This window comes from Pieris rapae, chromosome 12 (genome assembly GCF_905147795.1).
Source record: "Pieris rapae chromosome 12, ilPieRapa1.1, whole genome shotgun sequence".
NCBI lineage: Eukaryota > Metazoa > Arthropoda > Insecta > Lepidoptera > Pieridae > Pieris > Pieris rapae.
Genome location: NC_059520.1, coordinates 9071950 through 9091745, shown reverse-complemented (window position 1 = coordinate 9091745; position 19796 = coordinate 9071950). Strand labels below are relative to the sequence as shown.

The 19796-nt window shown below is 34.4% G+C and overlaps 1 protein-coding gene across 3 annotated transcripts; it reads left to right on the top strand.

Moving 5' to 3' along the window:
* Positions 1-1823: 1823 nt before the first annotated feature.
* On the top strand, positions 1824-19495 carry LOC110993007 (transcription factor Sp4). 3 transcript variants are annotated; one of them, XM_045630500.1, is made up of 16 exons: positions 1824-1962; positions 4344-4449; positions 5003-5223; positions 5975-6049; positions 6887-7006; positions 7332-7454; positions 8260-8362; positions 10761-10921; positions 11786-11872; positions 12975-13037; positions 14702-14815; positions 15782-15917; positions 16535-16736; positions 17519-17665; positions 18133-18277; positions 19086-19495. In XM_045630500.1, exons 1-16 carry the CDS (start codon positions 1903-1905, stop codon positions 19248-19250), a joined length of 2028 nt encoding a protein of 675 aa, XP_045486456.1. In that variant the 5' UTR covers positions 1824-1902; the 3' UTR covers positions 19251-19495. The 3 variants fall into 3 exon arrangements, with proteins under 3 accessions (XP_045486456.1, XP_022114742.2, XP_022114743.2); XM_022259050.2 differs by lacking the exon at positions 14702-14815; XM_022259051.2 differs by lacking the exons at positions 12975-13037; positions 14702-14815.
* Positions 19496-19796: the final 301 nt, after the last annotated feature.

Sequence of the window (19796 nt, the reverse complement as noted above, 5' to 3'; positions counted from 1 at the left end):
AAATTTTGTTTGAACTTTCACCTGTTATTATAATTATGTTATGTCATTCTTTCAGTCACTGTCTTAACGAACAATAAGTAATGTTTGTAATACTTATACAATAGAATCTTATAAACCACTTTTATATAAATTATTACATACATATAAATTATTTAAATCAGATTAAGTCAGCACGTACGTTCACATTTTACACATAAAATATGTGACTCAAACCAGACCACCTTGGCGGGAAACGATTACTTTGATTATCAAGGGTTATGCCATACACGTAACCCATTATTGAGGACTGTCATTGAATCAACGCATTCAGTAGAATCGGAAACTGATTAACTACTGCTTAGTATTATAGCAAATTATTTGTTAACAGCCCATTTCACCATCATATTTCTGGTACAAACAAAAAGTTAGTTTTTAATGACAATGAGTTTCAAAGAGTTAATACATTTTGGTATTCATGTATTTTGTATTGCGAGTTTGTTTCTTTGGTGGCAAACAGGTCAAGGGACGCGATTGTGGGTTGTGATGATTCATTCTCTTGTTTTGTTGACTTGTTTGCTTAAATGACTTAATTAGCAAATGAGTATACAGAACACACTGAACGATACTGAATCTATGGGTATAAAAACATGATGATTTCATCAATTCTCTCATCTACTAAGTATACACAAGCACTATCGCGTCATTCAACTACCGCATGCCACGCCAAGGTACACCCATAATAGAGTTATCATTTAACAACAATGTCATAAAAACAAAAAAAATTGCAGTCCAAAATCAACCTTATGCGCGTTACGTAAGGTTCAAAATTATTTATCATTGTTACAAATTGATATTCCTTAGAATTACGTGTTCCAGATAATATTTGTATTCAAAAATGTACTCTAATGTGTAATCAGTAAGGTTTAATTTAATTTTTTATTTAAAGTGATAATTAAGCCTCGGATACATGCTCTCACGGGGCGGCTGCTCATTCGTGCATAATGGACTTGGGGCTAAAGCAACAGACGCTTGACAAAACGTAAAACAACTTTCACTTTCATTTCGAGGTTACCTGCGGCAGTATATATTTACCGATTTTAGAGCATTTTTAAAAAAGTAAATGGCTATAAAAAGAATTCAGGTCGCCCTATTGGATTTCAAGCTTAAAGCACTCATTGTTCATATTATTGTATTCATGCGACCTAAATTTATATTTTTGTCTTTTATGAAGAAAATATTTTTAGCACTGTAGGCAATCACCATAAGTCTCTATTCCCTGGTTATTAAATTTCTATTTAATATAATCATAATCTGCCTCGACGAAATAAAAAAAACAAAAAAGTATTAGGGATGAACATTTTTTTTCGTTTAAGCAGGTTTATCGTAATAAGCTCATACAGTAAAGAACACGACATGTGTGCATTTTTTGCCCGCCCAAGGAGGCCGCGGGCGCGAGGTTATACACCCATTATTACGTCCTTCCTACTTTCAATTATTATTATCGGGCGGCGGCTGCACCTCACCCGCGACGGGGAGGAGAAGAGAGGCGCAGCTGCTGCCTACCAATAATCAAGACTTGTATTTATTAGAACGAGACAGCGATAGTCGTTTTAAACATTTTAAAACGGTTTTTATCGATTACCAGCAAGTTTTACACCTGAAAAAATATATGTTATTTTACTTGAAGGTCTCAAAACATATTTCAGCTTGATAGATTTGTCTTAAATTGCTTTAGAATGAAATAAAAAGACTTATAACTTTAAAATTACGAACGCGATAGGAGGCGGATCTCCGAAAACACCCGAACGCAGTCGTTATTGTTCGTCACTAGTTCGCTCGCCGCAGCTTGGCGGCTGGTCGTGAGAATGGTGCGTTTCTTAGATGAACAAAGCAAATTCAATTATTATAAGTTCAAAGTAGATAATGTCGTCTGAGCCTACAAAAGTGGACGTAGAGTACATTAGTGAGGAAAAACTATTAAAGGTAAATGTTTTAAAGTGAAAGGATAGTGTGTTATTGTGTAACGCATTGGACGCTAGCGGGCAGCGGTCTCGTGTGTTGCTCAGCGCAGGGGGAGGGCGGGGCGAATGCAGTTCCAGCCGTGTGGGTCTCGCCAGGCCACACGCAGGAGGTTGTGACCGCGTTTGGAGCTACTCCCTTACCAAAATGTTCCTAACATTGTTATGGTTACTAATATATGTTTAATTTATTTGTGACTACAAAGTACAAACACTATGGTACATATTATTTCAGTTATTGATTCTTGGATATACATCAGTGGTGTTTCTGAATACTTAATGTAAAAATGTGTCAATAGATCACTTTTGTCATTAGGTAATTGGGATTCATACAACGAATAAGATAGTACAGTGTTCGGAAATGTAATTTTGGTGTTTATGGTAACCTAGTTATAAGTGCGTAAAAATCAAAGTCACGCGATCTAAGGTGGGTGGATCTAAGGGCGGCGGCGGCCTTGAATGCGACGACTCCCGGCTCCCGACACTTGTTAGGAAAAGGCGTGTCAACTGTAACAGTTGTTACAAAATACTTTTCCTACTTAATATTTAACAAACTTAGACAAACATACCTACAGTTAAAAAGTTTTTGAAGTTCATTAATAACCCGAAATTTTTTTTTGAATAATGAACACGGAAGATTATTTTGATTCATTTAGAAGACGACAATATGCACATACACTACATCACTAATTTTTATAATATGTAAGCGGAAGTCCAAAATGTCAAATCGATTTTTAGTGGAATGTCGATTTGAAAAATGGTATAAATTATGTTATTAAATTATGTTATATATATATATGATTGAAGCCAAAATATTAATTAGAAGCGTGTCCAAAAATATTTGTTTACATTATGGTAGTTATGATCGAAAGAAAGAAAATTTTAATCATTGTTTTAATTAAAGAACGAAGTCGACGAAACGAAGAAGAAAAAGCGTCATTGTTGTTTTAGTTTAGCAGTAGAGTTTGTTAAACTAACTGTTAACTCCATCCAAAGTAGCTGGATAAATTATTTCTAATACAACAATTACATTGAACCACAAATAAACAGAATGTTGAATATGAAGAACCCTTTTTCAATTTGACACTGTGTCATGTTATTTGCATAGTTACTAAAGAGCAATCACTTTCTTTATTTTCCACCCATGATTGATTATACAATTACAAATCATCATTGCTTGAATGCTAATTACTATCTTTAATGTACATAAATGTTTATATTAATTTAATTTTATACAATGTTTATATATGTTAGTAAAAATACCTACTTGACTAACAAATAATTTTGCATATATTATGTTTCTGAGTCAAAATCAAGGTAATATGAAATGTTTACCAGGATGGGATCAAGAATTTGCTCCTAAAGTATTGAAATAGAAAGTTAATGATTTTTCTTCTATTTTGTTTACTTCATTCAAATTAAACTTTTGTATGGTGCATTTCTTTACATTCACAATTATAAATCAGTTTGAATATTTGCTATATTACACAGTTCAAATAGTGAACAGCAGAGTAATTAAAAAACTACTGGATGCATTTACAAGATCAACCAATTCACCTTGTTAATTTCCTGCCACTATAAAAGCAACCTTTAAGAATTTATTATTATTTTCCTATTTCAACAACTCTGGCAGGACCTTTATGTGCTCTTAAAAAGATAAGTGCGGCATTTATAAAATGTTTAGAATTTTTGCTAGTATTTAACAGCCAGAAACTATTTGATTTTTTGCAAGTTTAATAGGATAAGTTATAGAGTATGACTTCTGTGTTGTGAATGTATTGTTCTTATACCTTAATATAGTTTAGTGTTTAAATCAAGAAGTAGGTCCATCAAGATAACACAAGTATTGATAACAATGCTTGCTATGCTGTCATAGTATCCTCGGAAAGATTATAAACAGATATTGTGTCTCATATTACTCTATATTGTAATTAGGTACACTTACAGTTACTTCAAGCTTATTTTTCTTTATGAAAACCTGTGCCTTTTATAGTAACTTTAAATATGAAAAAGAAAATTCCAATTTTAATAATTGGACTAACCTTAAGACTATATAACTAAGAAATAATGTTCCAAAATTATTATAAACTCCATTCTCTAGTATTGTATTATTAATGCTTTAATATTCAAATACTAATCAACTAGGGTACTGTTCATTGTTATTAAGACTGCATTATTTTTTATTTGATTTCTTAGCTTTGTTCCTTACAACGCACATATGTATATTTTACAATTTAATTAGTATTATGGACATTCATCTCCTATCAAAAATAATATATTTCTTTTCTCATCCATTTCATAAATAATCCATTAATTGTAGTATCTATATTTATGCAATTCTTCCAGGAAAATAGTGGCAGTCAATCACCACTAGCTCTCTTAGCAGCAACCTGTAGCCGACTTGGCCCCGCCAACATGGGGCCAGAACAGGACAAAGAGCAGCAGCATTACAGTAAGTAGCAATTGAAAGCTCCATAGAAACCACTAATGTTACAATTTGTATACCGTTTTTCTAAACTAGCAAATTATATTAGTCTCAATATGTGAGGATAGTGCATATAATCTAGACACTAAACTCCCAGTAGAATATTTAAATGTGGTCACGTTACAATTATAGCACAAATAGGCTCTGATATTATAATCTATTAGGCTATGTATAAGTCAATATTGTTTGATCTAAATTATATAATTGTTTATAATATGTGTCAAGTAAACAGCTGATAGGGGAGGTTATTAGTTCAAGGTTAAGGGTGTTTGACCCTGAGTTTTGTTCACTGTACTGCATTGCTTGCTTATGTCAGAATTGCTTGATCTGTTCCATACCATAATTCAGAACATTTATAAGAATACTATATATAAATATTGACACTATTAGATAGCTTATTTAGTCTCACACAGATATTTAATGATTGGTTCTTAACACTTTGAAGCTATAAAAGTTTTTAATTGGAATTCATTTGGGGTTTTTCTTTTTATTGAATTAACATTACCAAACATATTTCCAGGCCCGCAGCAGCAGCAGCAAGTGCAACAACAGCAGCAGCAACAACAACAACAACAGCAACAACAACAACAACAGCAGCAGCAACAACAACAGCAACATCAACAACAGGTCCAACAACTCGTACAACAAGGCGAAGTTGCGCTCATACAACAATATCAACAGCCTCACTTGAGGGTCATCAGCACTGCTGTTGTGCAACAGCTCAGAGCGCAAGGGCTGTCGGTGAGTTAGGCGATACAGGGTTTAAAGCAGCAACGAAACACACGAATGTCACTTTATACATCCTGTATATTATCTCTGTTCCGCAATGGGATGTAAATTTGTAATTATAGTCTTCAATTGACAGAGTTTTTATACAAATTTACTATCTCATGGAGCAATAGATTAGTGACGCGTACAAGCTCTTGCACTCTGGGCTAGGAAGTGAGTATAGCATGCTTTATATGCATGGTTTGTTCCTGGCAAAGGTACGTTTGGTCTAGATTTTTCTTATATTTGAGAACTTTTGGATGCTTCCATGTTGGTCGAGTTACTCGGTTAAAAATCTGTTGACAATTGTTGTCCCATATTACAATATAAGTTCGGTTACATAGCCTTAACAACTCAGAGGATACACACACAAACCCGGATGACTTATGTTGATCCATGACAAAAAATGCTGATGATTATTGCTGTCGGAGAAAAACAAGACATACCCCATTAGGGGACTATTTTCAAACCACAATGATTTCACTGAGAGATTGTGAAACTTAAACTGAATATATTTTATTTTAATATTGTGAGGAATATACTTCAACAATTCTAAAAGGCCGGCAACGCACTGGCTAGCCCTCTGCCCGTTTGCCCCCTATTCTATAAAAAAAATATATGACACTTTTATTGTATTTGCGACACAAAATGTGTTCTCAGGATTGAGAATCTTCCATAAGTCTATATATCTAGTTACAGTGATTTAATAAAAAATATATTTCAGGGCAATGAACTGTCTGCGGCGATCGTCAATGCAGCAAGCACTGTACCTAATGGTATACAAGTTCAACAACCCCAGGTTTGTTTTCTGCATGAGCTTTTTATGCGGTATGTTTGTATGTATGTATGCGGTCAGTCTTATATGTCGTTTGATTTATTATTTATAATGTTTCTATACGTTTTTTTATTAAATGTAAATTACTTATTTTAAAAATAATCAGTTACTGCCATTTTAGGTCTGGGCCTCAGATTTCTATATTTCTGTATCATGATTATTTGTACATGTATTAAGTAGCTGATCAGCCTCCTGTGCCTGACCCACGCCGACTATTTTTATAAGGCGAGCGAGGTTCCTCACGATGTTTTCCTTCATCATTAAGCAGCGAATGTTAAATTTGCACATATAAAGAAAGTCTATTGGTACACAGCCGAGGATCGAACTTACGACCTTATGGATAAAAATCACGCTAGCCATCATACCTAATACATACCTAACACAATTTCAGTTAACAATTATTTTTTTGAAACTTAAATCTTAGTCCATAGATATCCCAATAAATATTTTATTAACTTACCAACTAGTAACCCCCAATAATGACGATGTATATAAATTTTATTGTATAGCTATATTTATTAATTGTATATAATTCTTTATGTAACTTGTATCAGTTTAGGTTTATTTTTATTTCTTTTTGTTTCTGTTAAGTATGTTTTTTTTTTTCCCTTTTTTATTTTTGCACTTCTTGCCTACCTTATCTAATATACTCATAGTGGTTTTTTCCTTCACTCACAGTGGTTGTCTGGAAGAAATCGCTCTAAAGCGATAAGGCCGCCAGTTGCTTGTCATTAAATTATGTTTAATATTTTCCTTTTATGTAATGCAACAAAGTGTTAATAAATAAATAAATAATTCCAGGTGATATCGATGCAGCAGTTGCAGTCCCTCTTGGGCGGAGGAGTTGTCCAGAGTTCAGATGGCGCCACTTATCAGAATGCGTCACAACCCTTATTGCAAATACATCCACAACTTTTACAGGTACAGTCGCGTTCATTTAATATTTATAACTTATATTTAAAATTTTAATATAATTCAATATGAGAGATATTTCTTAAAAAAATTGTGTTTTTTTTTATGCTGCAAAAGTATTAGCACATTTTATAGGTACAGTCGTGTTGACAAGTGTATTCACTTCTATTATAAATCCGTTTATTCATTGATGGGTAAACCTGTGTTGAACAGTTTAATAATTTTTTTACTGGGATTCGAACCCCAACCCCAAAATGATAATCTGTAAATGTTGCAAAAGTTCTGTAGGAAAATATATGAACAACGTATTTATATATTATTGAAATATTTCCAGCAACAAGCTGGGAACGTGTATGGTAGTTGTCTTGTGGGGGGCGTTGGAGGGGGCGTGGCCCCAATGCAAACTGTCACTGTTGACGGACAAGAGGCGCTCTTCATACCAGCACAACATGCTCAGGTATTTCTTGTCTATGCCAAAAAAGGACATAGATTTAAAAAAAACATTGAAATAGAAAAGTAGCTGTAAATTTTTTTCTAGATTTTTTAATGTGTTTTTTTTAATTAAAAATATGTTTGTTTCCAATAGAACACTTCAGTAATTCAGTATTTTTGAATGGATTAAACATGACAATGGTCTTAATTATTTTTTATTATATAAGGGGGTTTACAAGCGTACCGCACTCCCCATAAAAAAATATCAGTCAATACAACCCATAGACACCCATTTCAGTGGATGCGTTCACGGCCTTTGAGGTTCAAAATGTTTTTTTAAATATAAAACGCAGGGAGAATTTATTTTTTATGATTAGGTAACATAATGTACACTTATGAACGTTAAAAAACAAATATACATTGAATCCTTCTAATTTTACATTTACTGCCAGTTCTCAAATCAAGGGCATAGAACGGAAGAGAAGAACTCTCCGCCACTCTTTTTATTCGCCAAGTTACACAACGTTTATAAGGAGCTGCAACCATTACACCATGTTCCTTATGACATCTTAAGTAATAAAGAATAATAAAATAAATTAAAAACAAAGATTTGTCCTCTATCAGCAGGAGGCATGGTGAAATAGGAGCACGCACTTACATACTCGTGAGAACAACACGCAAATACGTAGTATAAACAACTAATATCACCGCATACACGAATTCAAGTACGACCAGTCACCACAAGTAGCACCCGTTCACGAGTATGACGCATGGTCAGCCATCAACGTTTATTAATTATATATATTAAAATGCGTATTAAATGATTCCAGAATTTCTCAGGCATGGGCCAAGTGAGCCTTGTGAATGGTCAATTAGTTCGGACGCCAGTGTTGCCAGCCGGCTTCCTACAAAACGTCATGCATTTACCCACAGGTAAACTATAGGCCATAGACTGAATGCCATAGATCATAGACGCCATAGATTCTGTTCTATCATATCATAGATGCTTATCTAATCTCTCATTACTGTGGGACGGCTTTGTTTATTTGCTTTGCTGGGACTTTGATTGCGTCACATTTCTGGCAGCGATTTTAATTTAAAAAATATTTTTTATATAAAATATTTAATGTGCATTGGGTCTAATGTGACGCAATTTATGACGACCCCTAAATCCTATTAATGTTATTTAATAAGAACACAAGGGATTACTGGAACTAAACTAAACAAATTTATGAGTACTAAAAATAGCTGATAATAAAGTTAAATATAGTTATAATTAATATATCTCAATTGACATGACATTCACTTATATTTACAAAATTCTCGTAGAATTTTCTAGAAACTCCATTTGGATTTAGGGTCCTACAAAAGAAGAGCGTACCAATTCTTAAAAGGCCGGCAACGCACTACCGCAATGTGAGAGTTTATAATTTAACATTAGGTGATCCTTCAGCCCGTTTGTAACATAAAAAAATTATTACACAGATAAATAATTAAGTGTCGCTCTAGCCCGTCTGGGACCTTGGCCTTAGACTTTTACAAAAAAAAACTTTTATTCTCTGATTTACGTAAATCTTAAATGGATAATGTTATTTTACTGAATTTGTTTTTCGCGTACAATCAAAAAAATATTTCCTTGGGAAAATTTAAATACTAGACATAAATGTAAGTTCGACTCCTATACGTCAAAGTATTAGGAGTTTGTGCTTAGTCTCGCCCTAGTCCTAGGCCCTAAGAATCGAGATTCACTGGATTTTGACATGCATGGCTCGTGAATTAGACACTACTATGAGTGAATGTCCTGACAAAAGTCGGTTTTATATAGATTTTATAACTATATTTCTTTATCCTGTTAATATTCTGATAGCTGAATTCGGTTGCGATTGTCACACACAAAAGCTTCTTGAAAATCACTGCTTTCCCGCTTTAAGTCATCTCGACGAGACTGAGCTTTCGTGATGCCGTGTTTGAACAACTTGCAAAAAAGCTCTATTTATTATAGAACTTTTATATAAAAATAATTAATGTTTCTTTTAAATAAAAACAAAACACTTATTAAAATACTCTTGGATTAAAAAAAGTACGATAAATATCAATTTCAATAAGTTAAACATAACCTGAGGGTACTTTCAAAAATCAAAAGCTTGATAAAGTAGGGTAAAAAAAATTGTTCAACATGGCAACCCACGGCCTCGCGAGACCCATACTAATTCCTTCGGGCGCACCTAACAGAGCAGCAAGCGACGATCACTATCCCCGGTACTAACATAAGCATCCCTCTGAGTGCCCTCGGGAACCAAGTGATCATACCGGGTACGAACCTTATATCCGGGCTCCACCCAAATCAGTTGAACGTCGTTAATGGGGGGGAGAAGAAGGACAAGGAACAGAGTGACGGACAAGGTAGGTTTGAGGGCTTTTGAAAGGTTTTGTTGTTAATGCTTATAACAAGAATAAATGTTTATGACTAGTCGGGAAAATAATGTTTATAATTAGTCGGGGAATTAATTTTTATAACTAGTCGAGGAAATAATTTTTATAACTAGTCGGGGAAATAATTTTTTTAACTAGTCGGGGAAATAATTTTTATAACTAGTCGGGGAAATAATTTTTTTAACTAGTCGGGGAAATAATTTTTTTAACTAGTCGGGGAAATAATTTTTATAACTAGTCGGGGAAATAATGTTTTCAAGTAGTAGGGGAACGTACAGCGTCTGTCTTTCTCTCTTTTTTAAATTATTGAATTAATAAGACATTTATACATTCGAAAGTTTTTTATGTATTGCGTAAGACGATTCAAAAGCTCTCTAAAATCCTTAAAACCAAAAGCTTATTAATTTTCTTGCAGTCAACATGCTTGGTGTTTTCGTTTTGGCCACTTTCATGCACATACATATCACAATTTATGTATTTAGGTTTTTTATTTGCTGTGTGGCTATATACTTTGTGTTTCTGGGAAACGAACCTGGGACTAGTTACGCAGCCGATCAACATTGATAAGTATATAGTCAGTTATGATTTGCTGTTTGTTCTTTCAAAATCTTTTTTTGAAATATAGCTAACCATCTTTTGTATAGATCAGCAAAAACGGCTTATTTGGGTCTGAGGTATTTTTTTAAAGAAGTCATATGTCTCTTTTCATCAAAGCGACAACAATATTTGAGAGAAAGAGATGATAGTTCTCGATCGTGACCGAGCTAACTTCCATTTTATATACATAGCGATATACCAGACTACTGTTATATAAAATCTAAATAAATAAATAACGATGAAGCCTGCGTTATATGAAAATCAATAAAATCAAAATTTCTGTATATAATAATAACTGTAGGCGGGGGCGTGGCAGTCCGCGGGGGTGTGGGCGGAGTGGGGGGCATGGGCATGGTGCCAGTGCAAGTGCCCGTGAGCATGGCCAACGGACACACGGTGTACCAGACTCTACATGTGCCGATACATGCGCCGCATTTGCAGATTATACCGCAGTTACAACAGGTAAGTTGGAGAAATAGAAGATTATATAAGAAGAGAATAGAAGGTTTTATATCTATTATATATAGTTATAATTAATATATCTAAATTTTCATGACATTCACTTATATTTACAAAATTCTCGTAGAATTTTTTAGAAACACCATTTGGATTTAGGGTCCTACAAAAGAAGAGCGTACCAGTTCTTAAAAGGCCGGCAACGCACTACCGCAATATGAGTGTTTATAATTTAACATCAGGTGATCCTTCAGCCCGTTTGTAATATAAAAAAAATATTACACAGATAAATAATTAAGTGTCGATTTTAGATTTTTACAAAAAAAAACGCAATTATTCTCTGATTTACGTAAGAATAATATTTTAAGATATTTGCTAATATTCTATTCCTATATAAAGTTAATAATTAAGTAATTCTTATTTGGGAAAAGGGATACTCTTCTTTAATAAAATCCCAGAGGCTCTTTTATCTCTGCCTTTTAATAAATTTGAGAAATATATTAAAGAAAAGCTGTGTAAAAAGGCTTACTATAAAGTTAGTGATTATTTACTTGATAAAAGGGCCTGGGACTAGTGCTGGGCAGGCTACTTCTAATCTTAGCTAAATTTCAAACAAAAATTCTTTCACCATTTGAATGCTACATTATCAATGGTATGGCTATTTTAAATGCAAGAGAAAAAGATACTAAAACTAAAAAAATCTTATAAAATATCTTTTCATCTTCGCTACGGAAACTATGGACGATAGGAAAAAAATGTTCATCAATATTAAATAACATATACACACTCACACTCACACACATATACTACAAAAATATTATTAAAATGTCCACCGCGAAGGCGCTAAAATAAATTACTTCGAAATTGCAGATGCAAGCACAACCCCAGGTCGCGAATGTCCTGACTCCATCAGGTCAGATTCAGCAGATACAGATCGCTTCACTTGGCAATGTTCAGGTAAATATATGAGTGACTGCTTTGATTTTTACATCTAAAATGTTCGCGCCAAACTTAAAAATGTATTTTTTTTAAACAGGGTATGTTGTTCTCTGTAATATTTCTATGTATGTATTTAATTTTTTGTGTTTCCTTTTTGCTATTCTATCGAAGGACTTGTAAACAAAACGCTATATAAAATCTAGACTCGGCGCCCGGAAGAGTATTTGACATTTGGCATTTTCACTCGTGTTCTAGAACGTCAAGTGTCAAACCATGTTTTGTTGTAGTTTGACATTTGACAGCGTGACTTTGCGGTCTCGATTATGAATTTTCATACACATATATTTGTTTTATTAAATGACACTGTACGTAAGTGTACCGGCGAAGCGATGTACAGGCGAGTAAACATTACTTTCAACAACGCACTCCTGATTCCTCTGGCATGGAGTGTCGGTATGACTTAATATCTGGTCTCTTACTTAGTCTGGCCTCTTGCCCGTTTGCCCCATAAAAATACTTGGTATAATGTGTCCTATATTGAAGAGAAATTTCATGAATTTGGTCACACATCGGTAATGTTGCAATAACAGCGCGACTGTACGAAACTTAGATTCTCCGGGCATACCATAAACAAAAAATAATAATACTTTTTAAGTTGCCGAAATTAGTTAAAACTGCGGAACTGTGTACGTTATTTTATCGCTTTATTGCCTGCCCTAGCTTGTAATAAACTCGACTATTGGCATCATACGTACTGAACTTTCTAAGAAATTCGATCTTTTTTTACAAATTGGGATTGCTTTAACACGAAGATATGAGAAAAATACAACAAAATTTCTGGTACAGCAAAAGCCGATAGGCGAAAATTATAGTCTATGTGCATATAATAATTTATTTTTCTAAGACTCTCCATGTTACAACTATTTGTAACGTTATGCACAGTTTATCGTTGTATAGATGTTACGCTGTATATATATCGCTTTTTGATTCACGTGTTTCTATTCAAGCCGCTAAAACTTAAGGCAAATAGCGAGTTTCCATAAAAAAAGTGTTTCTACTGTGATTGAATGTTTACAAGGACTTGCTTGGTTATGGTTTTTCAATGCTTGATTTGCTACAGCAAAATGGCGCTACACAAAACGCAGTCAGCGGCTCCCCCACACCCGCTACTATAACGCTGCAGGTAATTATTTAAGTGTTCTACGTGGTGCTTTATTGGGGACGCGCGTCTAAACTCTCATATTTGTATGATATTTTTCCTATTTGTTATTTAGATTAATTAAAAAAAATACCGTGTTAAGTACACGCGTTAGAAGTTATACTTCTTTGGCGTATGGAAAAAATTATTAAAATGCAGTAGTGATTAACGATGAATATTAAAATTAATCAAAAAGAATTTATTTAAATAAAGAAATTATTAGTAAATACGATAGTATTTGCAAAAACACCAAAATAATATTTATTTATTCACCGTGAAATTGTACTGTTACGAAACACTTGTTCTAAATATAAAAATACTAGAATATACAACGTGAACATAGTTTTCGATTTCCATGCCACCAAGACCTAACTTTACGATGTCGAATTTAGATGTTGGATTGCGCGCATCATAAAAATTCACTCTCATCATTTCTCCATCGCACCAAAAGAAGTATAACTTCAAAAATATATATATCTATGATGTATGCTATCGCTATAGCTATATATCTATGCTATGCGATAATTTTTACCAATAATAGTTGTAGCTTTATGCTTATTTATGGGTTATATATGACTTTAATTTTTTTAACTTCACACATCCATTATATTAGAACATAAGCAAACTAGCTAGGACCAAAAATTAAATAATAATCAAAATATTTTTTATACATACATCATATCTTACAACAATTTTCCAACCTACCTATAAACGCATCTCAAACAGTGTTTAAATATCAGTGATAATTAACGCCCGATTAATTTCCAATCATTACAAAAGTAGAACAATTTTTGCATATAGCTTTAGATATACTTTTTTTCTTGTTATTCAAATGTAATTAGTTCAGTACTTTATCAGAACCCCTGAATGGGTTAAGGCTTATATGCATGGCTTTCTCTCTCCGTTTGCTTCCTGTTAAGGCTTCTAGTAAAAAGGTATTTAAGAGAGAGAGCGAGAAAGAGATCTGAACTAAAAGCTAAGTTTGTTTTTGTTGTCATTTTATTTTTGTTTGATCTCCCCAGTTGCGCCAGTTTCCTTTTCGTTTAATTTATTAATTGTATTTATATTATATATCTGTATGCAACATTTTTTTGTATATAAAAAGAATTACATAACTCTTGCTTATATCCGACGGTCAGGAAAGCTTAGCTTTTTAGTGAGGGCTTCTTTAGGAGCATGAGGGATGGATGTCACGATGATGTGCAGCGTTTTTGTCGAAGAAAAGGGAGAGAGCGATTGAGACCTATTGAGAGAGAGTGAGAAAGGGAGATCGAGAAAAAATACACGCTATTGGTTGATGTATTCGTTTAGTAGTTAGATATTAGAACTTTAGATGGAAATTCTGTCGCATAAAGTCTTGTTAAGTAAACGCAGATTTTTTATTTATTTATATTATCATTAGCCCGTATACAGTGTGTAAGCTGTGTGAATATAGATATACAAATAAATGGAGTGATCATATACTGGTACATGATCACCTAGCTTTTACTTTAGTAATAATTAATTTACAAAGAGGTTTCGTACGCACGTGTACGCTTTTTTACGCACGCACTTTTACGGCTTTTGCGTTGTTAGCTTTAATTGTAATTGGACGCTTTATTAACCTTTCCACCCGTGATAAATATATCCTCATTCACGCTGCTCGGAAGGCGGTGAATCAGATCCAGACTGATGCAAGTGGAATTCAGCAGCAACCGACACAGACGATTATAACGACCACACCCAATGGTCAACAGGTCACAGTTATACCTGCTTGTAATAATGTGAGGAGTGCTAATATTGTACAGGTATTAATGTAGTTCATGTCTGTCAACTGGAAGAATGTATTCATCAAACAAGTCTCTTTGCACGTGGACCGTTGATTTCTTTGCGGGTAGGAAGCTCGTCTGCTGTTTAGTGGTACCGCCGTCTATAGACACTCACATTGCCAGAAGGCTCGCAAGTGCGTTGCCGGCCTTTAAAATGACGAATGGCCTTTTGAGAGCACGTCTGTGCTTAGAGATGCCTGTTTAAACGCCGCTTAAATTAACGTATTAGTTTTTTTTGTGTCGGGTCAAATGGGTAGAAGACTCATCTTATTTAAGTGATATTACTTATATGGACACTGACAGGGCCAGAAGGCTCGCAAGTGTGTTGCCGGCCTTTAAAATGACGAATGGCCTTTTGAGAGCATGTCGGTCCGTGAGATGCCTGTTTAAATGCCGCTTAAAAGAACTCATATTATTTGTATCGGTTTTGATGAAACTGTCAACAAATTGGAATAAATGCATAAATAAACATACTTAAATGTATATGTTTGGAAATGTCAGTCACTCCAATACGTCACTTATATGAGAGAGAAAATTTATATATATGACGCCATCATACGTGTTACATTAGTATATCTACCCAAAAACTTCGTAGACGTGTATGAAACGATTCCACTATTTCCCGATTCTCAGGAGGCTGTTGTAAATACTGCTTATATGTTTCTGACCGTATTCGGTTCTGATTTTAGGTAGATGTATATGATGTGTTAAGCCGGCTACGTGTCGGATTGAAGTTAAAAATGCGGCTTATATAATAGTTAAAGTGTAGTTCGCACACTCAACGGGAGTTTATTAAAATATATTTGTTAGTTCAAGACTTCGATACGAGTTATCAGACCTTACTAACTGCTTAGAAAAATCTACTTATAAGCATGGTCAATTCAATTTCGGGTTTTCTTAATATAGGCATGATTTTTCCAGATGCCAACATTGGGCGTTGGGGGGTTAGGCGGTGCGGTCCAATTGGTCCCAGCGATGGGGCTGCCGGGTGCAGTTCAGTTGGCACAGATACCACAAGCGCAACCACAGGCACAACAACAGCAAACAGTGTCTATTGGTAAGTTTTGTTTATTTAGTATTTATTTAGTAGTATTTATTATGATTATTATTCACTCTTATTTAAGTGAAACTTTTATTACATCGTATCAAACTTTTTGGTCTTTGTGGCGCATGTCGCGTGACGGTCGGCCGCGGAGTAGGGATAAAGTGAAAGGCACTCGTCATTGCAGCCAAGGCCAATATGGCGGCGCACATAGTTCGCAGTAGCTGACCGTGTAGTGTATAGACTAATATTTATTTGTGCCAGTGCTCCACGCTATTGTAATATGTGTATAATATAATCTAAATAATAAATTGTTAATGTATGTCGTACTCTCTAACACACAGAATTCAATAAAAATATTAGTTGGCGACTTAGTCTACTTTTATTAGTCCCATTATTATTCAAATTTTCCAAGTATAAAATTAAGATTGATTAAGCGATTTTATACCCTTTAAAGAATATTATTCCACAAAGTTTCACTTTTACCGTGGTTTCTTAAAACCACACAATATTTTTTATTATTAGTATTCATTATTATTATTCTTAGGTTCGTTATGTGTTAGTTAATTATGGAAAATACCGGTGCGGATGGTATATGCCATAGTGTCTTTCTCACCTCATACACTCTGCAGGTCAGCAGATACAACAGGACCCCAATGAGCCCGGCAAGTGGCAAGTGGTGACTGTGAGCTCTGGCAGCGGCAGCAATGGCAACGCTGTCAGTCCCACCACGGAGTGCGAGGCCAGCAAACAGAGGTCCGAAAGCCCCAATAGTGGGAAGCGGCTGGTGAAAAGGGTCGCCTGCACCTGTCCCAACTGTGATCAGGGGGAGAAGTGAGTAGTGCATGTTTTGTTAAAGAAATTCATGATTCTTTTAAATGTCGAAGTCAACATTCATTTATTCATATAGGTACACTTATGAAAGTCAAAAAAATTTTTTAGTTCTCAAATCAATGGCGTAGAACGGAAGAGAAGAACTGGCAATAAACTCTCCGCCATACTCTTTTAAAATCATGATTTTTGAAATGATGTTGGACTTTAGGTTTATGTGGAATACGGTGGAATCGAATACCGGCGGGGGTCTTCTCTGAGAGATGTGACCTCCAAGTATTCAAAATTCGAGCGTATTAAGGCCGGCAACGCATCCACTAAAAATGACTCATTTTTAGACACGGGTAGCGATGACTGCCCTTTTTTGGCGTCCCGTAGGCTCGTTATCCTATTATAAAAAAAAATCCAACACGCAAAATCTTGATAAATTCACCTACCAAATTCACCTGTTGAAGATTTTGATAAGGGTTATCAGACCTAAAATTTACTTATAAGAATCAATAAGTAACTGGCAAATTTAAATTGGGGTTTTCCTAATATAGGTATGACTTATCTAGATACCAATGTTCGGCGTTAGGGGGTTAGGCGGTGCGGTCCAATTGGTCCCAGTTTTAATCTTGTACATTATGTTCGATTTCTGGGGAATGTTAATTTCTCTCTACAAAAATCCTCTACCAAATAAAATAAATATTCAAATATCTCTTGCTTATATAGTGACATTAAGTGTCTAGTCTCTATGTCTAGTCTGAGTGTCTATGTTATGAGATATGGGTTGATTTTTTTAGCCGAATGGTGGATCGCAAGAAGCAGCATGTCTGCCACATTCCAGGCTGCAACAAGGTGTACGGGAAGACTTCGCATCTACGAGCTCATCTGAGATGGCATTCCGGGGAGAGGCCCTTCCTCTGCAACTGGCTTTTCTGCGGGAAAAGGTTTGTTAAAATTTCTCGAATATTCTAGTGATTTTTTGTGTTTCTAGAACCGTAGCTATAAAGGCATAAAGTTCATCTTGTAATTTTTAAAAACTGCATTAGTACGATATTCAAAAAAGATTGTCGATATTCTATGTGTTTGTCCATAAATTACTTGGAACTTACTAAACCAAATTATATTTAAATATTATACATATCTCTTTTATAACATTACGATCTAACTTAAGTTTAAGTCATTTAAAACCAACTTTGACTAAAAAGGATAATTCAAATTCAAAATTTATTTATTCATGTAGGTAACAATGTACACTTATGAACGTCAAAAAAAGAAATATTAAATGAATTTAATTTGTCATTTACTGCCAGTTCTCAAATCGAGGGCGTAGAACGAAAGAGAAGAACTGGCAATAAACAGTCTCCTTTTTTAAGTTGGTAAAATTTTGTCCAATAACAAATTATGATTTCAGATTCACCCGGTCGGACGAATTGCAGCGACACAGACGGACACACACAGGTGAAAAGCGGTTCGAGTGTCCCGAATGCAGTAAACGGTTTATGAGGTCCGATCATTTGGCCAAACATGTCCGGATACACACGAAGAATAGGATTACTGTAAGTGCATCCCTGACCTAGGTTCGATTCCCAGCTAAAATACTATTTACTCTTAAGTTATTTATTTTATTAAAGTATTCCTACAGCTCTCATTAAACAATATTCAGAAAATTAAATCCTGTTCCATGTCCTTTTCTTTCTTCAAAATAAATGTCTTCAAAACTTGAGAGTGTCCATGGGCGGCGGTATCACTTAACATCAGGTGAGCCTCCTGCCCGTTTGCCCCCTGTTCTATAAAAAAAAAAAACTTTGCGTGCGATTCTCACCTCTGAGGTTGTCATTACGATATTCAATGGACTATGTGGTCATATAACATTCGAAGGCAGGCAGGAGTCTGATCACATCCTTGGCTATTAGATTGACAAATGATCATGAAACATACAAAAATCTGATATAAATAATAGGTTGCGGCCCTGGTTTTGATAAAGAAGTTAAAAAGACTGAAAAATATGTCAAACCCAGGAAACGAGGCAAAAATATTAATTAATTTAATAAACTATTTATCTAACTTAATATAACATTTTACATCATTGATAAAATTACAGCCTTCAAATAAGTATTTCACGGAATACCCTTGGATGAATACTATTTATTGTATAGACTAAGTGTCTATTTTATAATTCAAATGCTTTAGTTAAAACCATAGCTAAAAGACACTGATTGTCTATGAATAATTTAAATTTATGAGACAAAATTCCACATAACTGGTTTAAATAATTACTGCTAATACATTTCTTATCATTTCTTCAATTTCCATAAAATATATCTTTATTGTTAAACAACAAATAAGAAAAAATATATTTTCAAGGAGGTGGCAACATCAACACAGTCCATGTACTCGGATTCAGCGGAGGACAGTTGTGAAGAGAAAATGATGCTCACGATAGAAACCATACACTCCAACGAGAACGACGAGAAGCTGGTGATGATCAGGCCTGGGCCCAAGATGGAGCCAGATCACGTGGACAGTTAGGACGCGCTTATCTTGGATTCCGACCAGGAATAAGGTCTGAACCAAGAGATAGGGAAATGAACTGCAATAGATGTAGATATATTTGGTCCAATGGAGGAGTAAAAAAGATATTTAGTGGCTTCGAAGTCAGTGAAATATTTTATTCAAGACCAGGTTGTGACGAAATTCTACTCGTGATTGCTAGGAGTGCTACAATTAACAAAGTAATGCTAAAACAATTTTTTCTAGAAAAATCTACGCGTCGTACAATGTACGGTTGGTATTTTTATTTAAGAAATCGGCATAACGAATAACTTTTGATAAAGTGATAAGTCAAATTTAATGTTATACGTTTGAAATTAAAGACAATTATAATTATGAATTGAATTGGTTGTGTTAACCAATATTCTGGTACTATTGGTTTGGTTAATAAAAATTCTGTATATATAGAAAAAATATGTTTTTTGCGGGTACTACACATTTAAAAAGTTTTGTAACGCTTAAAACGCGAATTGACTTATTTATTGATTTAACTACAGTGGGAAAAAGAGCACGTAGACCAGATAA